This window comes from Protopterus annectens, chromosome 1.part2, assembly GCF_019279795.1.
Source record: "Protopterus annectens isolate FY-2018-M chromosome 1.part2, PAN1.0, whole genome shotgun sequence".
Lineage (NCBI taxonomy): Eukaryota > Metazoa > Chordata > Ceratodontiformes > Protopteridae > Protopterus > Protopterus annectens.
In genome coordinates, this window is record NC_056727.1 from 1,217,854,810 (window position 1) to 1,217,877,740 (window position 22,931).

The 22,931-nt window shown below is 42.7% G+C and overlaps 1 protein-coding gene across 1 annotated transcript in view; it reads right to left on the bottom strand.

Moving 5' to 3' along the window:
* Positions 1 to 3,693: 3,693 nt before the first annotated feature.
* ATP5IF1 (ATP synthase inhibitory factor subunit 1) overlaps positions 3,694 to 22,931 on the bottom strand; it is a 114,720-nt gene continuing 95,482 nt past the window's right edge. Inside the window, exon 3 of the mRNA XM_044060078.1 lies at positions 3,694 to 3,968. Within this exon, the coding sequence (XP_043916013.1) occupies positions 3,827 to 3,968 (142 nt within the window). The 3' untranslated portion in view covers positions 3,694 to 3,826. The remainder of the gene's footprint in view (positions 3,969 to 22,931) is intronic.

Sequence of the window (22,931 nt, forward strand, 5' to 3'; positions counted from 1 at the left end):
AAAGGTCCAAAATGGGTCTCCAAGCATTGTCCTTTCTGGGGACCAGAAAGAGCCTCGAGTAAAATCCTTGGCCTTGCTCCCGTGTAGGTACCAGTTGAATGGCTCTCATGTCCATGAGGGCTGTAATTTGTTGCCTCTGCCCATGGATTTTGTGGCAGGTTTGACATTCCTTTTATCGTTGGCAAGGTGTGGAAATGGAATCTGTATCCTTGTGATATCAAAAATTTTTGACATCGATATTAGTATGACTATTATTTACACTACGTTTTGATATCAAATTGCGTATTGCAATTATTTAATAACTTTTTTAGGAATACTATCTTGTTATGTATATTTCCTCTGACATGTAAATTACCTATACTAAAGTCTTATTATCTTTTATGCTCAATTTTTGTTTTGTTTTGCTTTGTTATTTTTTGTATTCCCTATACTTGTTATAACCATTGGAGCTTTTCTCCCCGGGCCTCCACTGAAAATGGACATATATCCAGCTGGACTAGCCCGGTCAACAAATGTAAAAAAAATAAATAAATTGTGAGATAATGTCTAGGACCCATTTGTCCTTTGTGATGATGCACCAGTTGTCTGAAAAAAGTGCTAATTTTCCTCCCAAGAGAGCTGCCAAGAGAGTTTTGCTTGGCGATTTGAGGTTTAAGTCATTGTGTTTGCCTTCTAGTAGTTTGGGACCTGTCTTCTCCTCCCTTCTGTGTTGCAGTGCCCCATTGTCGAGGTTTGTAATGGGTTTGTGCTTGTTCGCTGCCCCTTGGGCGTCTGTATTTACCCCTCTGTGGTCTATCAGTAGCTGGAAAGGACCGATTTTTTGTTGGCCAATTTCTGCTGAAGCGTGGGGGCTGAACCTGTAAGAAATCTTTGACCGTCTGCATAGATTTTGCCTTATCCTCCATTTTCTTTAAGACTTCTTCTGCTTTAACCCCAAATAGGACATCCTGCTGTACGGGTGCATCTAGTAACTTTACTTTAACATGATCAGGCAGAGTTTGTTCTTTTAACCAAGCATGCCTACGTATAACAGGCCCAGTAACAGCTGCTCTACACGAAGCTTCCAAGGAATCAAATCCACATTGTAAAGTACGTTTGCCCACCTGTTCAGCTGCATGCAACAGATCCTGCATTTCCTTCAATTCAGACTGAGGGTGTGTGCTCATCTTTTGTTTTATTTGACATTAGGAATTGCTGGTATTTAAGCATGTGAAATTGACAATTTAGTGCTCTCATAGCTAGAGTGGCTGAGGTGTAAACCTTCTTCCCCCACCTATCTAGTGCTCTGGAGTCCCTTTCAGAGAGTACAGGACTTTTAGCCATGGAAGCCTTAGGGGACCCTGGGAGATGGTCTCTGGGTCAGCAACAGGGCTTTTATAAAGGAATTTGTGTGAGTCAGGCACTCTATAGTATCTATCTGGTTTGGCTGGAGCAGGAGGCAGAGAATCTGGATTTAGACTAGATTCTAAGTAAACATCATCCACAATGTCTAAAACTGGGGGGATAGCAAGTGGTCTGTACTGGGGGAGTAAAATAAACTCAGAGCCTTTTCTTAGAGTCAGAGTAGTCCTGACCTTCCCAGTGGAAATGTTCCCTCATGGTATGTAAGGTTTCCACAAAGGAATAGCTTTCAGGGGGAGAAGCTGAGGGAATGGAATCCTCTGCATCAGAATCTTCATAAGGGGGAAAGGAGTAATCTTGCTCCTCAGAGGAGCCTGAGAAAATAGACACCATCAGAGGAGGCATAATCCTCCTCTTGTCTAGGCCTTTTGTCAGGTGGGGGTTGAGAACCCACCCCCCGATTAAAGAAATCAAATCTTCAGCCATTTTAAGCATCCGTTTCTTAGTCATGGGGCCTTGAACTGGAGACTGAAGTGCAGTTTTGGTTTTAGAGGAGTCTTAAGCTTAGCATAAGATTTTATGGTGACAGTAGTCGGACTGAAGACACCTTCAGAAACCGAAGGTGTTTCTGCAGCACCGGCTTCTCCTACTGCAGTGTCGTCAGTAGGGCCTAAAGAAAATGGCGGCGTCGGCCTAGAACTCTCTGCCAGAGAATCCGAAGTGGTCTGGGGTTCCAATTCTACGGTAGCCAGGGGCTGCGTAGGCGCCTCACTGAAAACCGGAGTCCGGCTTGGATCTAGGCTGCCTGTCCATATCTTTGCATTTTTTGTGCACGCCGGTAGTCTGTTGCTCCGACGGCATAGTGTAATTAAATTTCCTACTGAAGTAGTGTTGTGCGAAATCAAAGCGTCGCTTTATAGTTCACTTATTGTACCCAGCACAAAACTGACAACCAGTGACGCCGTGGTCTGGGCCTAGGCAAGGTACACAATAAGAATGAAAATCCTTATGAGGTATTTGCTTCCCACAGGAAATACAATTGTTAACTTTTTCTGACATCGGTCTGAGGCAAGAACAGTTTCCCCAATGGGGTACTTAGCTTTATTGAAGACTTTGGATCTGAAATTCGACTTCAAAAATCTCAGGAGTCGGCCGACCAGCACTTGCGAACTGCTGCTGCTTCGGGCACCGCGCGGCAAGAAAGACTGAAGAAAATGGCATCGGATGCCTCCTATATACCCCTGGCGCAGTGACGTCAGGGAAGAAGAGACAGCAGCCAATGCCGGACCAGGACTTTGGAATTCAGGACGACTGCGGGACCGCCTGATGACAGGATAACCCAAGCGTGATAACTGCAGCAGGGTAACACGATGAACATCTCACTGGTTCACTGAACGTTGTTTTCAGCAATAAAGCCATTGCTTGTGCCAAAAAACTCATTCTCAAATGGCAGAAGGGTTTCTCCAAGAATAACTTGCTGTTGAAGGCTCAAAAACATCATCCTTTGTTTATAAACAATCTACCCAAATGTTTTACAAACCTGTTACTAACACTTGATATGCCGAGAAGCATTTCCACTCCAAACAATGCATCTTCACAACTGCTCACACTGGCAGTGAAGTAATATGAATGGGTGTACTGCATCTGCAAATCAGCCTCTAAATATTTATATAACCCTTCAGTTTTTATACCAACTATTAGAAAATCCAATAGGCAGCTAAAAGGACAAAAGTACCTTCAGCGTCAGCAGCAAAAATTGTATAGCCAAGAAAAATATGCCTGGTACCACCACAGCTCTATAAATTCACGATCTTTTATTAAAAAAATTAACAGTTCAAATCAGTAGTGCAAGCGCTTTCAGGTTGCTCCAAAAACCCTTTGTCTGATGAGTTTTTGGAGCAACCCGAAAGCGCTTACACTACTGATTTAAACTGTTAATTATTTTAATAAAAGATCGTGAATTTGAAGAGCTGTGGTGGTACCAGGTGTAATTTTTATACCAACTACCCATACTCCCATAGTCTAGAATGAAACTGCAGCATAGCTAACTGTAATTAAACAGGTGATGCACTGCAAAGAAAATTGCATTCTGCCTGCAAACAAGCAGAGAAGTTTTCATGAAATCAAAAGATTTGCATCTATTTTAATTCAACACTTAGGAAAATTACACAAGTGAAAAAAATGTGAGGAATGACAAAAAATGTTCAGGAACAGTTGAAACAGCAACATGTATAGAGGAAAAAAATAAAACCGCATCATACAACTACTTTCAGACAAAATAAGTGCAAAGAGAAGGTAATCATCCATAATGTAATAATATTGTGCAATGCATTTCAATAAACGCATGAAAAATATGATTCAGTTATTTATTTCAATTCTGTTGTAGCTACATTGACTCTTAATAATATAACCCCCATTTAAACACCAGACAAGTATAGTTTTGTGATTAACTTTAAGCCACTGGCAAAATGAGTCTCTAGTGCTTTCAATCATCATCCTTCAATTTCTTGATCTTGTTTTTGTGGCGGTCAATTTCCTTCTGCAAACGTTCTATCTCATCCTTATGGTGTCTAATTTCGTCCTCATGGTGTTTCTTCAAGGCATTAATCTTCTCTTTCTCTTTTTCCCTACAAAGTGAAAAATATTTTTTTTGAACTTCACTCATCAGGAAACTTTATCCATTCTAAAAGCTCAAAAGCAAAACTACAAACATTTCATTATCCCCCTTATACAAACAATGGGTATGTGTAAGCAATAAGCACAACTTTCCAAATCAGCCCCCAATTCACATGCGTGCAACGTGGTGTGTGTGTTGTGGCAGAGTTAAAATCACAATACTGCTTCAAGACTTGGGATAGCAAACAATCCAAAAACTGTTTATTCTCTGAACATTCTCACCACTTTGCTAAAGGTCAATGGCATGTGGGAAAGAAGTCCATGGTACAAGTTCATCATTTCAGATAAACAGCTTATCAGCTAGGCTTTGCAACAATGGTTATGTTACCTTATCACATTTGTAGAGAGTAACAGCCACAAGCATTAAACTGCTAACGCAACCATTAAGCAGATACAAAGTTCTTTCTTATCTCAATTTATTTTTCATTTTCCTCACATCAGGTATAAAAAAAAACTCTCCACCGAGGCAGAATATGAGATTTAAGGGATAATGTGTGGAATAAAGTACAGTTTTGTACCTACCATAAATGTAGATGTTAGAGTGCTAATACAGCTGCAGTCATAACAGATGGGTTTTCCTGCCGTCAGGTGGGTCCTCGGTTGGCCGAATTCCAAAAAGTCTAGGTCCGGCGTCGGATGTAGTCGCTTCTTCCCTGACGTCAGTGCGACAGGGGTATAAAAGAACCAGCCAACGCCATTTTCTTCAGTTTTTCTTGCCCCAGATGTCAGGTGCCCCCAGAAGGAAGGCAAAACATAAATTTATGTAATAATGCAATGCAATATAACCAAAAAACAGTAGTTGCAAGCAAATACACCATAAAAGAATACCCCAAATCAGGTTGTATGAGGAGGTGTTGGCCATTAGGCCTGTCCCAAGAGGGGAAGGAGGGAGGGAAACCTGGACTGCAGCTGTATTAGCACTCGAACATCTACATTTATGGTAGGTACAAAACTGTACTATGTTCATCGTGCATACAGCTGCAGTCATAACAGATGGGTTGAATCCCAAAGCTAAAAAAGGGGTGGTAGGCACTTAAGTGGAACTAGGAGGAGCCAGGATGCCCTGCAAGACTGCAGTAGCAAAGCCCACTCTAGATTTGGAGTATAATGGTAGGTGATGGTGCTTGGAGAAAGTATGTACAGAACTCCAAGTGGCTACTTCCAAAATATCTTTGGTAGGAACCCCCCTGAGGAAAGCTGCAGAGGTAGCTGTGGCCCTTATGGAGTGAGATCCGATGCCTGTAGGTACAGTTTTACCATGAAAAGTAAGAAGAGCGTATGCAGTGGGCTATCCATTTTGAAATTGTCTGTTTGGAAATAGGCTTCCCTTGAGCACCTGTAACACAGGACACAGAGTTGCTCTGATTTTCTGAAAGGCTTTGTTCTGTCCAAATAATAACGGAGCTGTCTGTGAATGTCCAAGGAATGTAGTGGTCTCTCCCCTTTTGTTTTGTGGATTAGGGTAAAAGGTAGGTAAGTGGATAGCCTGATTCAAGGCTACCCTGGATACTACCTTTGGCATAAAAGAAGGGTTGGTTCGTAAGGAAACTCTGTCCTGATGGAAAATGATGAAAGGCTGCACAGCCATGAGGGCTTGTAGTTTCGAAACCCTGCGTGCTGAGGTGATAGCCAGAAGGAAGGCTGTTTTCCATGACAAATACTGCAGTTCTGTTAAAGCAGCTGGCTCAAAAGGAGGCAGGGTCAGTTTTTATAGAATGAAATTGAGGTCCCAAGCAGGTACTGGTTGCTTCTTTGGGGATTTTATATTCTTAGCCCCTCTGAGGAACTGTCTTAAGAGAGGGTGAGAGAATAAAGGAGGATCAGTGTTGTATTTTGCAGAAATGGCTGAGGCATGGATTTTGATGGAGGAGAATGAAAGTCCACTGCTTAGCATCTCAGCTAGGTACTGTAATATTTGAGGTAGATTCAGTATTCCAGGATTTTGACCCTTTTTCTGATTCCAGGCACAAAACTGTTTACATTTTGCGGAGTAGGCTTTTCTAGTAGAAGGCCTTCTGGCCTCCAAAATGACATCCTGCACCTCCTTGGAGAGTAGGGTCTGCTGTGAATTTAAGGAATCCTCCATGCAGCTAGATTGAGTGTTTTCAGCTGACTGTGAAGAGTTTTGAAGTTGTGCTGAGTCAGTAGAAGAGGCATTAGAGGCAGGATCCATGGTGGGGAATGCGTCAGGCTCCTCAGGAGTGGGTACCAGTGTTGTCTTGGCCAGTCTAGAGCAATGAGAATCATCTTTGGTCCGTCTGCTCTGGCTTTTAATAGAACTTTGGGCAGCAGAGGAAGAGGTGGAAAGGCATAAACTGTCATTGTTGTCCAACTGAGAGTGCGTCCACTTTCCAGGCATATGGATGAAAGGTCCTGGAGCAGAATTTTGTCAATTGGTAATTTCTGTGGGTGGCAAAGAGATCTATGTCTGGCCTTCCCCAGGCTTGAATTATCTTTGTAAAAACTTGAGGATGCAACTTCCATTCGTGTGGATCTGTCATATTTCTGCTTAGGTGGTCTGCCAGCGTGTTTTCCTTGCCTGGCAGGAACTGTGCTTGAAGTTGGATTTGTAATTCCAGAGCCATGTTCCAAAGAGACATGGCTAGCCTGCATAGGGGATATGAATGGGTTCCTCCCTGTTCGTTTATGTACCACATCACTGTGGTGTTGTCTGTCCTTATCAATAGCTGGCCTGGATGCAGTAGGTCTTTGAAAGCCATAATAGCATTTATTACTGCTAGCATTTACTTTTGATTGATGTGTAGGTGCTTTTCTTTTTGGGACCATTTGCCCTGAATGCACCGATCTGTCACGTGCGCCCCCCAGGCGTAGTCCGAGGTGTCTGTTGCGATGACTTTATTTGCTTGAGGCTTGCAGAATGGGAGACCTACGTTTCTTTGGCATGCTTGAGCCCACCACAGAAATTCCTTTTGAAGACATGGAATCAGTGGTATAATTGTTTCCAAACTGTGGCTGTGTTGAGACCATAAGTTTTTTTAGGTACCATTGAAGTTTCCTCATATGCAGCTTTGCACATGGGATTAGCAGGATGCAAGATGCCATGAATCCCAGAGCCTGCAGGATTTTCCTTGCAGTCAGCCTGGTGAAGGTTGCCAGTTTTCTGAAGTATTGAGTTAGTTGCCCTTGTTTCTCTGGTGTGAGGTAGGCCATCTGGGTGTTTGTATTCAAGCTGGCACCCAGGAAAATAATTGTTTGAGAGGGTATTAGTCTTGATTTCTTTTTGTTGACTGTGTATCCCACAGAATTCAACATTACAAACACCAGGTGTTTCAGAAGTATGTGTTTGCTGTCCGCTTGGATCAGGCAGTCGTCCAAATACGGGTATATTTGTATCCCTTGAAGTCTGCAGAAGGCAATTACTGATGCCAGGCATTTCGTGAACACTCTGGGCGCAGTAGATAAGTCAAAGGGCAATGAAGAGAATTGATAATGGGTTGAACCTGCAAGAAATCTGAGGTATCTTCTGCAATCTTGTCCGATTGGGACATGCAGGTATGCCTCCTTGAGGTCCAAGACTCCTTGCCCAGCATGGGAAGAAGCTGCTGCAATGTGAGCATCTTGAATTTTGGTACGAGTAAATGTGTTTAGGATGGATAGGTCCAAAATAGGTCTCCAATCTTTGCCCTTCCTTGGTACCAGGAATAGTCTGGAATAAAAACCTTGACCCTGTTCTTGTGCAGGTACCTCTTGAATAGCTTTCTTGTCCATGAGATCTGAAATTTGTTTTTGTGCCTCTGCCCTTTGATTGTGTGGCAGGTTTGGCATGCCTCATTTTTGGAAGGGTGTGAAAGTGGAATCTGTAGCCTCTTGTCTATAATGTCCAGGATCCATTTGTCTTGTGACAATATGCCAATTTTTCGAAAATAAACGCCAGTTTTCCACCTAAAGGTGCTGCCAATTGAGCCTTGCTTGGCATGCAAAGGGAAAAGTCATTGGTCCTGCTTTCTGAATGGCTGTAAACTATCCTCACCACCTCTTGGTATAGGTGCTTGCCATTGTCTGCCTCTAAATGATCCTTGAGATTGCCCTCTACCCCTCGGGCGCCTGTATCTACCTCTTTGAGGTCTGTCTGTGGCTGGAAAGGACCAATTTTTTGAAGGCCAATTCCTACTGAAATGTGGAAGTTGTACCTGCAGGAAATCTTTCACTGTTTGCATTGATTTTGCCTTTTCCTCCATTTTCTTTAATACCTCCTCAGCTTTAACACCAAACAATACATCTTTTTGAAGAGGTGCATCTAGTAATTTAGCTTTGACATGATCTGGTAAGGTTTGCTCTTTGAGCCAAGCATGTCTACGTATGACTGATCCTGTAACAGCAGCTCTACATGAGGCTTCTAAAACATCACAACCACATTGCAAGGTATGTTTACCCACTTGCTCTGCACTATGCAACAAATCCTGCAACTCCTTCAAGTCTGCTTGTTCAGGTTGTGACATTTTGCATTTCAACTGAGATAACAAAAACTGTTGATACTTTAACATATGGAACTGACAGTTTAATGTCCTCATGGTTAAGGTGGCTGAGGTGTATACCTTTTTCCCCCACCTTTCTAAAGCTCTGGAATCTCTCTCTGAAGGTAATGGATTTTTGGCAGTGGAGGCCTTAATTCCCTTGGGACCCTGTGAAATAGTTTCTGGGTCAGCCGCATAGCTTTTGTATAGGAATTGGTGTGAATCAGGAACCCGGTAATACCAGTCAGGCTTGACTGGAGCTGGAGGTAAAGAATCTGGGTTAAGGCTGGCCTCTGAATACACATCATCTAGTATGTCTAAGACAGGAGGGATAGCCAGAGGCCTGTGCTGAGGGAGCAAGAGGAAATCCCTGAGCCAGAGGAAATCCCTGAGCCTTTTCTTGGAGTCTGAGTAATCTTGGCCTTCCCAGTGGAAGTGTTCCCTCAAGGTGTGGGGGGCGGGGGGAGCAGAGGGAATGGACTCCTCTGCATCAGAATCTTCAAAAGGGGAGTATGAATGTTCCTGGTCTTCAGAATGTTCTGAAGTAATGGAGGCCTGGTCCGAGGAAGGGTATTCTTCCTCCATTCTGGGCCTTTTGTCCGAGGGGGGGGGGGGTTTGAAAACCCCTAAGAGTAATCAAATCCTCAGTCATTTTGAGCATCTGCTTTTTAGGCATGGGGCCTTGAGAGGGGCCCTGTGGAGCTTGTCTTTTAGTATGCATGGCTGCTTTAGATTTAGTGAAAGCCTTAATGGAAAAAGAAGAAGGCCTGAAGACACCTTGAGAGATGGCAGGCCTGTCTAAACTCTGAGTTTCCCCGCCAAGAGTGGCTTCGGTATCTGTAGTCGGGGTGTGGGCAGAGGAGCCTGCGACCTTGGGCACAGAAGACACCGCTAATGAAGTGTCATCTGTAGTCAGGGGCTGCGTAGGCGCCTCGCTGAGAACTGGAGCGCCTGTAGTCGGCTTTAGCGTGGTCGGTAGAAGTCGCGGACCTCGTATGTCGGTCCTTATCTTTGCGTCTTTTACTCAAAACTGGAGTCGGAGTATCAGACGACATAATGTAATTAAACTTTTTCCAAAATAGTGTTGGGTGAACTCCGCCCGACGCTTAACAGTGCGTCTGTTGAATGTAGCACAAAAACGACAGGCCGAGACATCGTGGTCTGGGCCTAAGCAAGGAATGCAGAGGGAATGGAAATCCTTATGCGGCATTTGCTTCCCACATGAAATGCAATTATTAAACTTTGTCTGACATCGGTCTGAGGCAAGAAAAGTTTCCCCAACGGGGTACTTGGCTTTCAAGAAGACTTCTGTTGAAAAATATTCGTAATCTCAGGAGCTGGCCGACCGGCACTTGCGAACTGCTTCTGCTTCGGGCACCGCGCGGCAAGAAAGTCTGAAGAAAATGGCGTTGGCTGGTTCTTTTATACCCCTGTCGCACTGACGTCAGGGAAGAAGCGACGACATCCGACGCCGGACCTAGATTTTGGAATTCTGACGGCAGGAAAACCCATCTGTTATGACTGCAGCTGTATGCATGATGAACATCTGCTTTTTTATTGACAGAGTAGCTGACTCTTGACCTACAGCCTATTTTCAGTGGAGAATGCAACAGCATTTATACAGAGTAGGGGAAATGGAGCTGGGCACCAGGGGAATTCCCTTGTTCCTTGGGATTGGAGACAGAGTAAAGATATAGTACTTACTTGCAGGTCAGGCTGGAAATAACCTAAAGTACTCTGCAAACAAAATGAGACCCAGAACAAGATGGACCTTAACTTAAAAAAAAAAAAAAAAGCCAAATAGTTTGTGAAGTTCAGAAAGATATAAACCAGCATATGTGCTACTAGCAGGCAAGTTAAGTATTGGGCTCCATCCATCCAGTGTTGTGGAGTTGCATCATACTACTACTTTGCCATCCAGAGTTTACTAGGCAAATAGGAACAGAAGGAGACTAGGCCTTTCTTCCACATCACAAACGTACCTCGCACACACTTACAGACACCATTCCACCTCGTGTATATCTTTTGTGCTGTGGGATGAGACCACATTACACAAAGATATCAGCCCCCTTTTCCCCATTTTTTTTTTCTACATGGGGTTGGGGTATCATATTAACAGTCACCAACTCTCGAGTCAGTGCCACATTCCTGCCCAACTGTCTCAGTTTTCACACAATCCCTCCACCTCTTTGCTGGACGTCCTCACTTATTTCTTACCTTCTTCCAGTCTGTCCCAAATCTTCCTCACCAGATTGTCTTCTGCTTTTCTACACGTGTCCAAACCTCAGTAATTTGTTCTCTTTGATCTTTTTTGCAATTGGAGCTACTCTGGCTTCTGCTCTTATGTCCTCATTTCTTCATCTGTCCCACAGTGTGCATCCTATCACCTTTCTCAGGCACTTCATTTCCATCATCTCTAGCTTCAACTGTTCTGCCTTTACTGCCCAGGTTTCTGTACCATACAGTAGTACTGGCCACACCACTGTCTTGTACACCTTACTTTTCAGCGTCTTTGCCATTCTTCTGTCATAGACTTGATACTCTATGCCAGTTGGCTGCAGCCCTTCTGATTCTAGCTTTGACCTATTTATTCAGACTACCTTTCTCCTTAACTACTCCTCCCAGATAATTGAAGCCGTTTACCTGCTCCACTATCTTCCCTTCTATCTCTATTCTCAGCTTCTTCAGATTTCCCCAATCTGCTGCCATTACCGCCATCTTCTCTGTGCTTCGTTTCATCCCATGTGCCTTCAGATTTGCATTCCATTCTCCTATCCTTTGCTGAAGTTCTAGCTCACAGTCTGCCTGTACTGACTGGTAGGAACACCTCTGAGAAGGCTGTAGAAGCAATGCAGCCCTGGTGGAATGAGATCTTGATCTGGGGGGGGGATATGTTTTCCATGGTGCTTATAATAGAATACAAATATGCATCCATTTAGAAATGGTTGGTTTTGAAATAACCTTCCCTCCCTCTGCCCTGCAGCAAATGCTACCAGCAGTTATTCTTTGATCTTTAGGAGTATTTTGGAGAGAAGAGGCAGAGGAGGAAAGGCATAGACTGATGTGGATGCCCTGTCTTTCAGCTGGAAAAACCCTTTCCAAGTTCGTTTGTGGGAAGTCCTTGTGCAAAATGTGTCCGATTGGTAGTTCTGGGTGGATGCAAACAGGTCTATATCTGGGCTCCCCCATTTGTCAGCATGTTGAAAATCTTTGGTTCCAGTTTCCACTCGTGTGGGTCCACGAGGTTTCTGCCTAGTCTGTCTGCCAGCATATTTAGTTTTCCTGGCAGGAATTGAGCTTGTAGATGCACTTGGCAGCTCAAGGCTGTGTTCCACAATGCTATGGCTCGTCTGCAGAGGGGGTAAGCATGGGTATCCCCCTGCTTGTTTATGTACCACATAACAGTGGTGGTGTCAGTCGTTACCATTAATTGTCCTGGAAGAATGTGGTCCTTGAAGGTTGTCAGAGCATTCTGGACAGCTAACATTTATTTTTGATTGATATGCAAGTGCATTTGACTTGGGTTCCATTTGCCCTGAATGCACTTCCCTGCCAGGTGAACCCCCTCATGCATAGTCTGATGAGTCTGTTAGGGTTTGGGCTGCAGTGGGTAGGGTGTATGTAGGCCCTTGTTTAGGTGGCACGCCTCTGCCCACCAAAGGAATGATAGGAATCATTGCTTCTAGATCCTGAGAATGTTGACACCATAGGCTTTTTAGGTACCACTGTAGTTTCCGCATATGCAGTCTTGCATATGGAATTAGAAGAATGCAGGAGGCCATGAACCCCAAGGCTTGCAATATTTGCCTTGCAGATAACAGGGTTTCCGTGGCCACTAGTTTGAAGTATGTTGTCAGATGAATTTGTTTCTCTGGTGTGAGGAAAGCAATCTAGAAAGTTGTATTCAAGCTTGCTCCCAGGAATGTAATTTGTTGACAGGGCACCAGATGTGATTTCTTTTTGTTTATAGTGTACCCCGGACAAGTTAGCACTCTGAACAAAAGCCAGATGATTCAAAAGTATGTCCTGGCTTTCTGCCTGAATTAGACAATCGTCCAGGTATGGATATATTTGAATATTTCTTTGCCTGCAAAATGCAATGACTGGGGCTAGGCACTTTGTGAATACCCTGGGTGCATTAGATAAGCCAAAGGGCAGTGCAGAGAACTGGTAGTGATTGTAGCCTGCTTTGAAGCGTAGGTATCTTCTGCAAGATTCCCCGATTGGGATGTGCAGGTATGCTTCCTTTAGAGTGTTGCCATCCAGGCATCTTTTCCTAGCACGGGAAGTAACTGGTGAAGAGTCAGCATCTTGAATTTTGGAATCACCAAAAAGGTGTTTATGGTAGACAGGTCTAGGATTAGGCACCATGAATTGCCTTTTCTGTGTACCAGGAAAAGTCTTGAGCAGAAACCTTGTCCTTTTTCCTCTTCTGCTACAGTCTGAATAGCCTTTATGTTTAAAAGAGAGAGTATTTGCTTTTGAGCCACTGCCCACTGATTTGGGGGCAGGTCTGGCCAACCGTTGGGAATGTATGAAATTGAAATCTATATCCTTGGGATACTATTTAAAACCCATTTGTCCTGGGTAATGAGTTCCCAGTTTTTGACCTGCAGACCAATCTTTCTCCCTAAAGGAGGGGTCAGTTGAGAAGTGCTTGGAAGTTTTTAAAGTCAAGTCACTGAGATAGTTTTCCATGGGGGGGGGGGTCTTACTACTTCCAGATTTGGAAGAGGAAGCCCCCCCCCCACTGCTTAGTCTTGTACGTACCCTGGGACTGAAACCTGGGGTTTCAGCTGGGTCTGGGTTTGGATTGAGAAGGCCTGGAAGGAGCAGGAAAGGACCAATTCTTAGAGGACCATTGCCTACTAAATCTTGAAGGCTTAACTTGTAAGAAATATTTAACAATTTGCAAAGATTTAGCTTCATCTTCCATCTTAAGAACTTCCTCAGCTTTATTGCCAAACAGGCAGTCCTGGTTTAAGGGAGCATCCAACAGTTTAGCTTTAACATGATTAGGCAAAGACTGCTCCTTAAGCCAAGCATGCCTTCTGAGTACAGACCCAGTGATAGCAGCCCTGCAAGAGGCCTCTAAAGAAACAAACCCACACTGCCAAGTAAGTTTTCCAACTTGTTCAGCAGAATGCATCAAATCCTGTAAATCCTTATTTTCAGCACAGTCAGGAATTAACATAATTTTCTGTTTAAGCAATCCAAAAATATGTTGTTGATACTTTAACATATAAAACTGACAGCTTAAGGCCCTAATGGCCAAAGCTGCAGAACTGTAAACCTTCTTACCTCATCTATTCAGCGTCCTGGAATCTCCATCAGAAGAGGTAGGATTGTTGGCAGTAGAAGCCTTAATGCCCTTGGGTTCCTGTGAAATAGTCTCTAGATCCACAATAGGATTTTTAAAAAGGAACTTGTAAGAATCAGGAACCCTGTAATATCGGTCAGGTTTTGTGGGAGCAGGAGGCAAAGAATCAGGGGCCAAACTAGATTTCGAAAAAACATCAACAATGTCTAGTACAGGAGGTATAGCTAAAGGCATATGTTGAGGCAGGAGTAAGAAGTCCCCAAGCCTCTTTTTTGAATCAGAGAAATCCCCAACTCTGGAATCATAAATAAACTTACTAAGCTGGGCATTAATCCCTACGTCACTCGATGGGTTGCCAACTGGCTTACTGACAGAACCCACACTATAAAAAGTAGCCAAATCCAAATCCAGCTCCAGGCAAGTGACAAGTGGAGTACCTCAGGGTTCAGTCCTGGGACCTCTTGTTTGGCATCTACTTCTTTGAAGTACAGGCCAACACGAAGGACGCTGGCTAAAAAAGTTTGCAGACGACTGCAAACTGGGAGCCATTACTGAATCCCCAAATGACGTGGATATTCTACAAAAGGGCCTTACAGAAACAGATGCTTGGTGCCAGAGCCATGGGCTCAAGCTCAATGCCAAGAAATGTATAGTGATCCCCTTTGGGAAAAAACATGTACCCGTGAATTATCACAGATGGCAGTACACTAAACACCGAAAGTGTGATAAGAGACTTAGGGACACAGGTGGACAGTGGTCTCACCTTCAATAACCACATCGCCACAACATTCAGGAAATCCTCCTATGTGGCACACCAAGGGCTTTTCATCCAGAAAAAAAGGAGGTCATTGTCCCACTGTACTCATCCCTCATTAGACCCATTATAGAATACAACATTCCATTTGGTATGTACCTCTCAAGAGATCTGCAACAACTGGAAAGGCCAAATATACCTCACTAAAAGAATCACAGTCCTAAAGAAGATGCCCTATGCCGACCGCCTTAAACTCCAGCTATACTCTGTCGCATATCATCTACTCAGAGGCAATCTCTGCTTAACATACAAGGCCATGTCAAACCCAGAGCTGTTGGACACGCTACACTTACAGAAATCCCAATCCCTCAGAGCCACACGCTCCAGGGATCTAAATCTTGTCATCACAATAAACAAAACATGCTGGAGGGATAGGTTCCTGACCCAGAGGCTCTGGAATAGACTGCCCACACATATCAAGCAGAGCACCTCTTTGGCCCTCTTCAAAAGGAACCGTGATGATTGGATGGGAGAAAGGAAATTCACCCCGGGGATCACATCAATCGCCCTGCTAGACAGGGTTCCAGGAAAGTAAATAGTGTGGGAAGAAATAGCCAGGGAATTGTTATGGCTAGGCTTGTACACACCCTAGGGCCAATAGCCTAGTACCAAACTATGAACCTATGAATCCTGGCTTTCCCAGTGGAAATGCTGTCTTAGACAGTGTGCAAAGTTTCACCAAAAGAGAAATCATCTGGAGGAGAAGCAGAGGGAATCCTCATAAGTAGATGAGGGTAAATCCAGATTATCAGAAGAATCAGAAAAATCAGAATCCTGGTCAGAAGATTCATAAACAAATTCAGTCCTAGGTCTCTTAGAAGAGGAAGGTTGGCTTCCAATGATTAAAGTTATAAGGTCTACAGCCATTCTCATTTGTTTTTTAGGCATAGAGGCCTGAGCATGCAGCCTGGGAGTCCGTTTTCTAGGCAAGGTTCGAGGTTTAGGCCTTGAAGAAGGAGGCGTCAGTTTAATATGCAAGTCCGTAGGCCTAAATACACCCTGAGAAGCCGGTGGCTGCACAGCAGCTCCAGACCCATCCAAGGTAGAGACATCCGCAGGTTCCACATTTGAAGCATCTCGCGGCATATCGGACTCTGAATGGGTCTTGGTAGAGGTCTGTGAATCAGACGTAGTGGGTATCAGGGGCTGCGAAAGCACCTCACTGGAGTACCGGCGAACTAGCGACTGGCTTAGAAGCGTCGTCGGCAGCTTTGGACCTAGGTGACCTGTCTTTATCTTTGCGTTTTTTCAGGATGCCGGTAGTCGGATGGCTCACCAACGACATTTCTGGATAATTGAACAGAGAACCGAAATATTTAGAAGCGAAAAATACAGACGATGGATAGTGCATTGGTTAAATAAGGCACAAAACCGACAGCAAGGTACATCGTGGTCAGGGCCTAGGCAAGGAATACAGTACGAATTAAAATCTTTGGGAGGTATTTGCTTTCCACAAGTAATGCAATTATTCGGAGAGGAGCAAGAAAAAGTTTCCCCAATGGGGTACTTAAGCTTTAGTTGATGAATTTGGTTCTGAAACTCAGAAACGAAAATTTCAGGAGTCTGCCAACAGTCACTTGTGAACTGCTTCTACTTTGGGCACTGCACGGCATGAAAGACTGAGCTAATGACGTCTGCTGCATGTTTTATACCCCTGACGTCACGGAAGAAGGGACAGCAACCGACACAGGACCCAAGACTTTGTTAATCAGGCTAACTGAGGGCTACTGCAAGCAGATAACACAAATGTGATGACTGCAACAGTGAAACACTAAGAACATCTATTTTAGCTGTGTGAACAGAATCTTATTAGAACTAGAGAGGTTTTCTGAGGAAGGACAAGTAAACAAGCCATGCAGAAATGTTTACTGCAAGTTCTGCCAAGAAAAAATACCACATTTATAAACTTTACAATACTTTTTTCTAGTAGAATATTTTGAATGGAAGCAAATCAAACGTAGTTCAAGATACTACCTGACACAAATTCAGAGATAAATGCAGGAATTCAAGCAGTCATAATTGAAATTACTACAATAGAGGCAAGCCTTCAAGACATAGGCTGAAGTTACAAACTGAACATGCTGGCCTACTAAACAGAGGAAATCATAGAAAATTAATTAACTTAATATTAAAAGAAGGGAAGAGGTAGAAGTAAATGAAGTCCACTTGTAGGCAACAAGTCCTCAAAATCCATGAAAAATACGATAGTCCAATGAAGTTTAGTTCAACATTTCCTCTGTTTAACTGCAGTAGCCAGAAAGTTCCCATCACCTATGGACTTTTTACAATATTAGGCACTTCCCTTTGAATTTATTCAGGGGTGCCCCTCCTTTAAGCACGCTGTGCGTGAAAGCAGGCATGGTTAGGAGCACTGTGTGTCACACACCCCCACCCACCCCTGTTAGGAACACTGTATGAACACACAGACACACATTTGGAACACTGTTACAAGTGTTGAAGGCCACAAACTGCAAAGACCTTGCTTCCACTACATACAGTGTGATGTGGGACAGACAGTAGGAGTAGTTCTTAAAAAGATTAAGTAGGCTACCAAGGGATGACAACATATTTAAGATTCTGTACACAAGTGTGCACATAAGCAGCAGAAAAAGCTCACCATACTATATGGTTAACCAGCTTTAACCCTTATTTTGTTAAGTAACATTTTACCGTGGGGAACTAGACAATGGACACATACTTTACTGAGCACAGGCACTGTACGTAGTTTGCATTCAAACTGAAAGCACTACAAATCATGGGTGGTGTATATAGCATACTGAGTGAGGATGAGGGTCCCTTTGCCTGTTGTAAGTATGGATTCACAACAGATGACCAATATTATGGACTTTTTAGAAAAAAAAAAGATTAGCTCATCCTGTTTTGTTTGTGACAGGCGAAAGTAAGAGCTATCTGCTCAAGGGCAGAAGTATTAAAGAAATGACAACTGCCAGAAATTTCTCAAAACAGAGTCATCTTTCCCAAGTAACAGTGAAAGCTTTAATTTTACAAGAAACCCAAACACAAAGCCTTTACTTTGGCAAAGCTAAAGTTTGAATTACTTGTAGATCACAGACTGCAGTCACCAAATGTGGAGCTTGTGTGGTAGGACCACTGGAGGGCAAGTCTGTCTGTATACAAAAAAGGTGTCCAGGCAGTATCAGTCTATAGCAAGACTACTGAGAGGAATGCAGTAAAAAGAATCATGCTACCTGAAGGCCAGTGCAGCACTTGAGAAAAAAAAACTACGAAAGTGCGACAGGATATAGCAGAATATATTTTTACTCGAAATTCCACCTTGGCCAGAGTCAAAAAGTCATGGAAGGGTAGCAGGCAGAAACATTCAGCCCATGCTTACTTAAAATGCCAGAGAAAGTGCGCCAGACTGAAACATTGGTAAGCTGTCCTGGGAGTTGAGGGAAAGTGGGGTGGGGTTTTACCATGGTGCTCTACACCTAAAGTTCACAGCTTGCTTGATGATCCTTAAGCAGTGCAAAAGCAGTCACCTCCAAGAATTTTGACAACAGCTGGAGCAAAACATGCTTGAAATTAGTGTGAATGGGCTGGGCTGGCAGTGGGATGATGACTTTACATTTTTTCCCACAGTAATGGTGAACTGGCTCTGCGTGAGCAACAGAATGAATAGATGTGGAAGCATGTACAGATTAAAACCTTATGTGATGCAGCCCTCCACAGCCTCATGGTTGTCCAATGCCACGGATTGCTCAGACAAATTTGTTGACATTGCATGAAATTACCAAAGCAAAATTCGGTAACACATTCAAATGGCCAGCTCTGACCACAGTGTTTGCAATCCTTTGGCTTGCTGATTGTAAAATATTACTTCAAAGGAAGCATGTTTAAAATTACAAGTGATCAGACAACCCTTCAAACTAGGACTCGCATAAAGAGCCTTTGTAAAGATGGATCCAGCCTACTGGAATGGCATACCAGATGACATAAAAAGCTGTGATGACCTCAACATTCAAAATAAAGCTCAAGTCACACCTTGTTAAATCAAATAGGCCCTCCTGCAGGTTAATATTAGTATCAACCTACTATGCCTTCTGCACGTCCCAGTACAAGTGAAGAGACTGCAGCTGCTTAGAACTAAATTACCCACTGCACCACATCATGTACTGCAATTTCACCATTACAGCCATCATCCTAGCTGCACTGCTTTTGTAGTTTCTACAAATGTTCAACATGGGCATGGCAGCTCTTATGTACTGGTACTACCATGACTGACTTCATTTGGGGATTAAAGTAAAACTTCCCATTTCTTTGCAAGACACACATACACAAAACTATCATAATAAATGAAAATATTTGATCTTTCAATACAAATGTGGCAAAAATAAAATGTAATTTTGTTCAGTATGAAACAGACAAATATTAACGCGGACCTATTCACATTCTTTTACATAATTTACATAAAGGAATTGGCGCAAAGCGTATTTTATTTCTCACTTTGCCGCCCAGTGGTGTGAACAATGGCTCTAGAGGATTGTCTCCATTGAAGAGACACCTCAACCCCCATGCGCAAAAAAGGGGTTGTAGATGGATAGATTTTGTACAGCTATTCTAGTATTGATTGTTTTACTACTATGCTAGCCACATATTCTGCTTTACAAGTGCCAATTGTCACCAAATGTAAATATGTTCATTGCAGGTAATCCTTGCTTTCTAGAATATTTTATTGTGCGTGTCAATTACATGTTTTATTTAACATTCTCACTACTGTAAATATACTGTTAGTTTTATGACGTATGCTGGAACACATAGTTGTAACAATACTCATGGCTTATATAAGGTTGTACAACTGATGCATTTTTTTCTGTAATCTTTATAGTTTATGTAACTGTATCTGTCTTTTGGCCTGGAGTCTTAGCTGAAAATGGTTTTAGGACTAGTTCACTTACCTGATTAATAATCTGAAATAAATAAATGTACTACAGCTCAAGAAAAGAAAGCTGAAGGCCTCAGTAAGAGATCGGAAGGTAGGCCTATATTACCACTGATCACCAGAGTACAAGCTTTTACTCTTTAGGTGTACCCAAACAAGGCAGTTGCCTTCCTTTAAAAAAATCTTGTCTGCCGAGTCAGATACCCTGTCCTTGAAATAAGTACCATTTACTAATTTGGTTTCTTCTCTACTCTGCAAGGTGTGTAAAACAGCCTACTTAAGCTGAGCACTACATTCTTGTAGAAGAGCCAGGTTTTGTGCCTTTAGAATGCAGTGAACCAGGGGACAATATTTTCTTATTTTTTCTACATAAACAGGCCATTCCACTCAAAGTAAAATTTGTCCTGAAATTAGAACATAATATTCAGAAGAAATGCCAAGACATTTCCAGGATTGGTTTGGTTTATTATCACAGTCCAATCTTTTAGCAATGCTTATTTTAGAAATGTAAACCAGGTGTGGCCAAGATGGCCAAAAGAGCAGCAACTGGTGAAAGCTCCACTTATTTTCTGACAGAAAATTTAAAAAAAGATTTATTTTGGAGATAAATAAGTATTTATATTCCGTAATATTCCGTTTCTAACTCGAAGTTCTTCAAAAGCTGTAATTTTCCTAGAAGAATTTCATCTGCTTGGGTAACGAGAGACTACAATAAGAGCCACTCAGAAATAGTATTCAGGATTCTTCTGTTAGAAGAGACATCCAGTCATTATCTAGCAGGCATGACGTAGCTATAAAAACAGACAAATTGGACACCAAAAATAGAAAGTTTTAAAGAAAGAATATGGACCATTTAGAAACTCTTATGAAGCAGCAAAGTATACAAGTTAGTATGGCAGAAGCTTTAAATGACAATGAAGGGAGAATAACTGAAGGCAAGTCTCAAACTGAAATCCTTTCAAGACAAAATAAACTTTCTTACAGATAAAGCTGATCTAGAAACAGACCAAGATGAAACAATATCAGAATACATGGCATACCTGAAAAAAAATGTGAGACAACATGGTGCATGTTTTAATAACCTGGGTGCATAACATTTTAAGCTTACCTTTTATCTTTTGTGATAGAGCTTGTGTATCATACCACCTTCAAAAAAGGAAACACCTCCATGTTCAATGATAATTACATTTATGTCCAGCACGGAAAAATATCAAACATTAAAAGCAGCATTGTCTAACCTACCTATTAAAATAGTTGGGCAACTAATCAGATTTGATAACGACTATTCCAGTTAAGTAATGAATAAAAAGGGAAAAACTTGCATAACACTGATTAAAGAACTTAAAAAGAATACCATTAAAGCTACTTTGCTTCCTGGAAAGAAAAATCTTTCTTCCTGAAGGAATCAAGATAGTTGATACATTGGAAAAGGCATCGACATTTGTTAATAAAACTTGGCCTCAAGAGGCAAAGTGAGCTGAATTCATGGAAAAGTACAGTTTTGTACCTACCATAAATGTAGATGTTCGAAAATCCACATTGCTGCAGTCCTTACATATGGGGTAGTCCGCTGTCCTCGGTCGGCCCGAATACCAAAGTATTAGGCTGACGTCGGTCAAGGCGCTTTAGACTGACATCAGAACGTCAGGGTACAAAAGCGCATGACCGACGTCATATCCTCAGTTTTTTCTTGCCTTAGATGTCAGAAGGCCCTAACAAGAAAGGCCAAAGCCAAAAAACAGCCAAAAAATAACCAACCACCCCTGCACTAACCATATTTACAATATGTACAACCCAAACCACACCACCACCTCTAACTACAGAGGAAGGAGGTGGACTGCAGCAATGTGGATCTTCGAACATCTACATTTATGGTAGGTACAAAACTGTACTATGTTCTTCATCTCACATTGCTGCAGTCCTTACATATGGGTAGAATCCCAAAGCAGAGGTAAGGGAGGATGGCCAAGCTAAAAAGCATTAGGGGCTGCCAAAATGCCCTGTAAAATTGCAGTGGCAAATCCAGCCCTAGATTTAGAGTAAAGTGGAAGGTGGTAATGCTTAGAGAAAGTATGCACTGAACTCCAAGTAGCTGCTTCCAAAATATCTTTAGTAGCCACCCCTTAAAAAGCTGTAGAAGTGGCAGTAGCCCTAGTGGAATGAGGCCTAATCCCAGCTGGAATCTCCTTACCATGATGGGAATAACAGAAAGTAATACAACAACCAATCCACTTAGAAATAGTTTGTTTTGAAACTGGTTTGCCCTGAGAACCCAAAGCAAAGAAACAAACAACTGCTGAGACTGCCTGAACCCTTTAGTTCTGCTCAAATAATATCGCAACTGTCTGTGTATATCCAAAGTGTGCAAAATCCTCTCCCCTTTATTTTGGGGTATTGCATAAAAAGTAGGCAAATGAATAGTTTGGTTTAAAGCCACACTAGAAACCACTTTAGGCATAAAAGAAGGGTTAGTACAAAAGACACCCTATCCTTGTGGAAAATTAAGAAAGGCTCAACCGCCATAAGGGCCTGTAATTCAGAAACCCTTCTCGCAGAAGTAATGGCCAACAAAAAAGCAGTCTTCCATGATAAATATTTCAACTCTGCAGTTGCTGCAGGCTCAAAAGGTTGTAGAGTGAGTTTCTCCAACACAAAATTGAGATCCCAAGCAGGAGTAGGAGCTCGGGGTCTTATATTCTTTGCCCCTCCAAGGAATTGCTTAAACAAAGGATGAGAAAATAATGGTGGGTCACAGTCATAGTGAGCAGAAATTGCTGCAGCATGAACCTTTATAGAGGAGAAGGACAAGCCTTTGTCCAATAACTCAGTAAGGTATCGAAGAGCAACACTTAAATTAGGTTTAGAAACATCAAAGTCCTTTGCTGTACTCCAAAATAAAAATCTCCTCCATTTATCTGCGTAAACTTTCCTTGTACTAGGCCTTCTGGCCTCCAAAATAACATTCAAAACTTGTTGTGGAAGCTGAGACCCTCCAGGGTTTAAAACAGAATATGCCATGCTGTTAGATGTAGAGAGTGAAGTTTGACATTGAGTAAATGACTGTTCTCCTGAGACAGCAGGTGAGGAATCGAAGGCAACGGCCATGGAGGCTTCCGCACCAGACTCCTCAGTAATGGGTACCAGTGCTGTCGAGGCCAATCCGGAGCTATTAAAATCATGTTTGGCTTGTCCTGTCTGACCTTCAGGGGAGGAGAGGCAGAGGGTGAAGAGCATACACGTGAAGATTGCTCCAATTGAATGAGAGCATATCCACTTTCCAAGCTGTGGGATGAAACCTTTTTGTGCAAAGCTTTGGCAGCTGGTAATTTAGTGGAGAAGCGAACAGATCTATGTCTGGAGTTCCCCATAACACTGTCAATTTCTGAAAAACATGAGGATCCA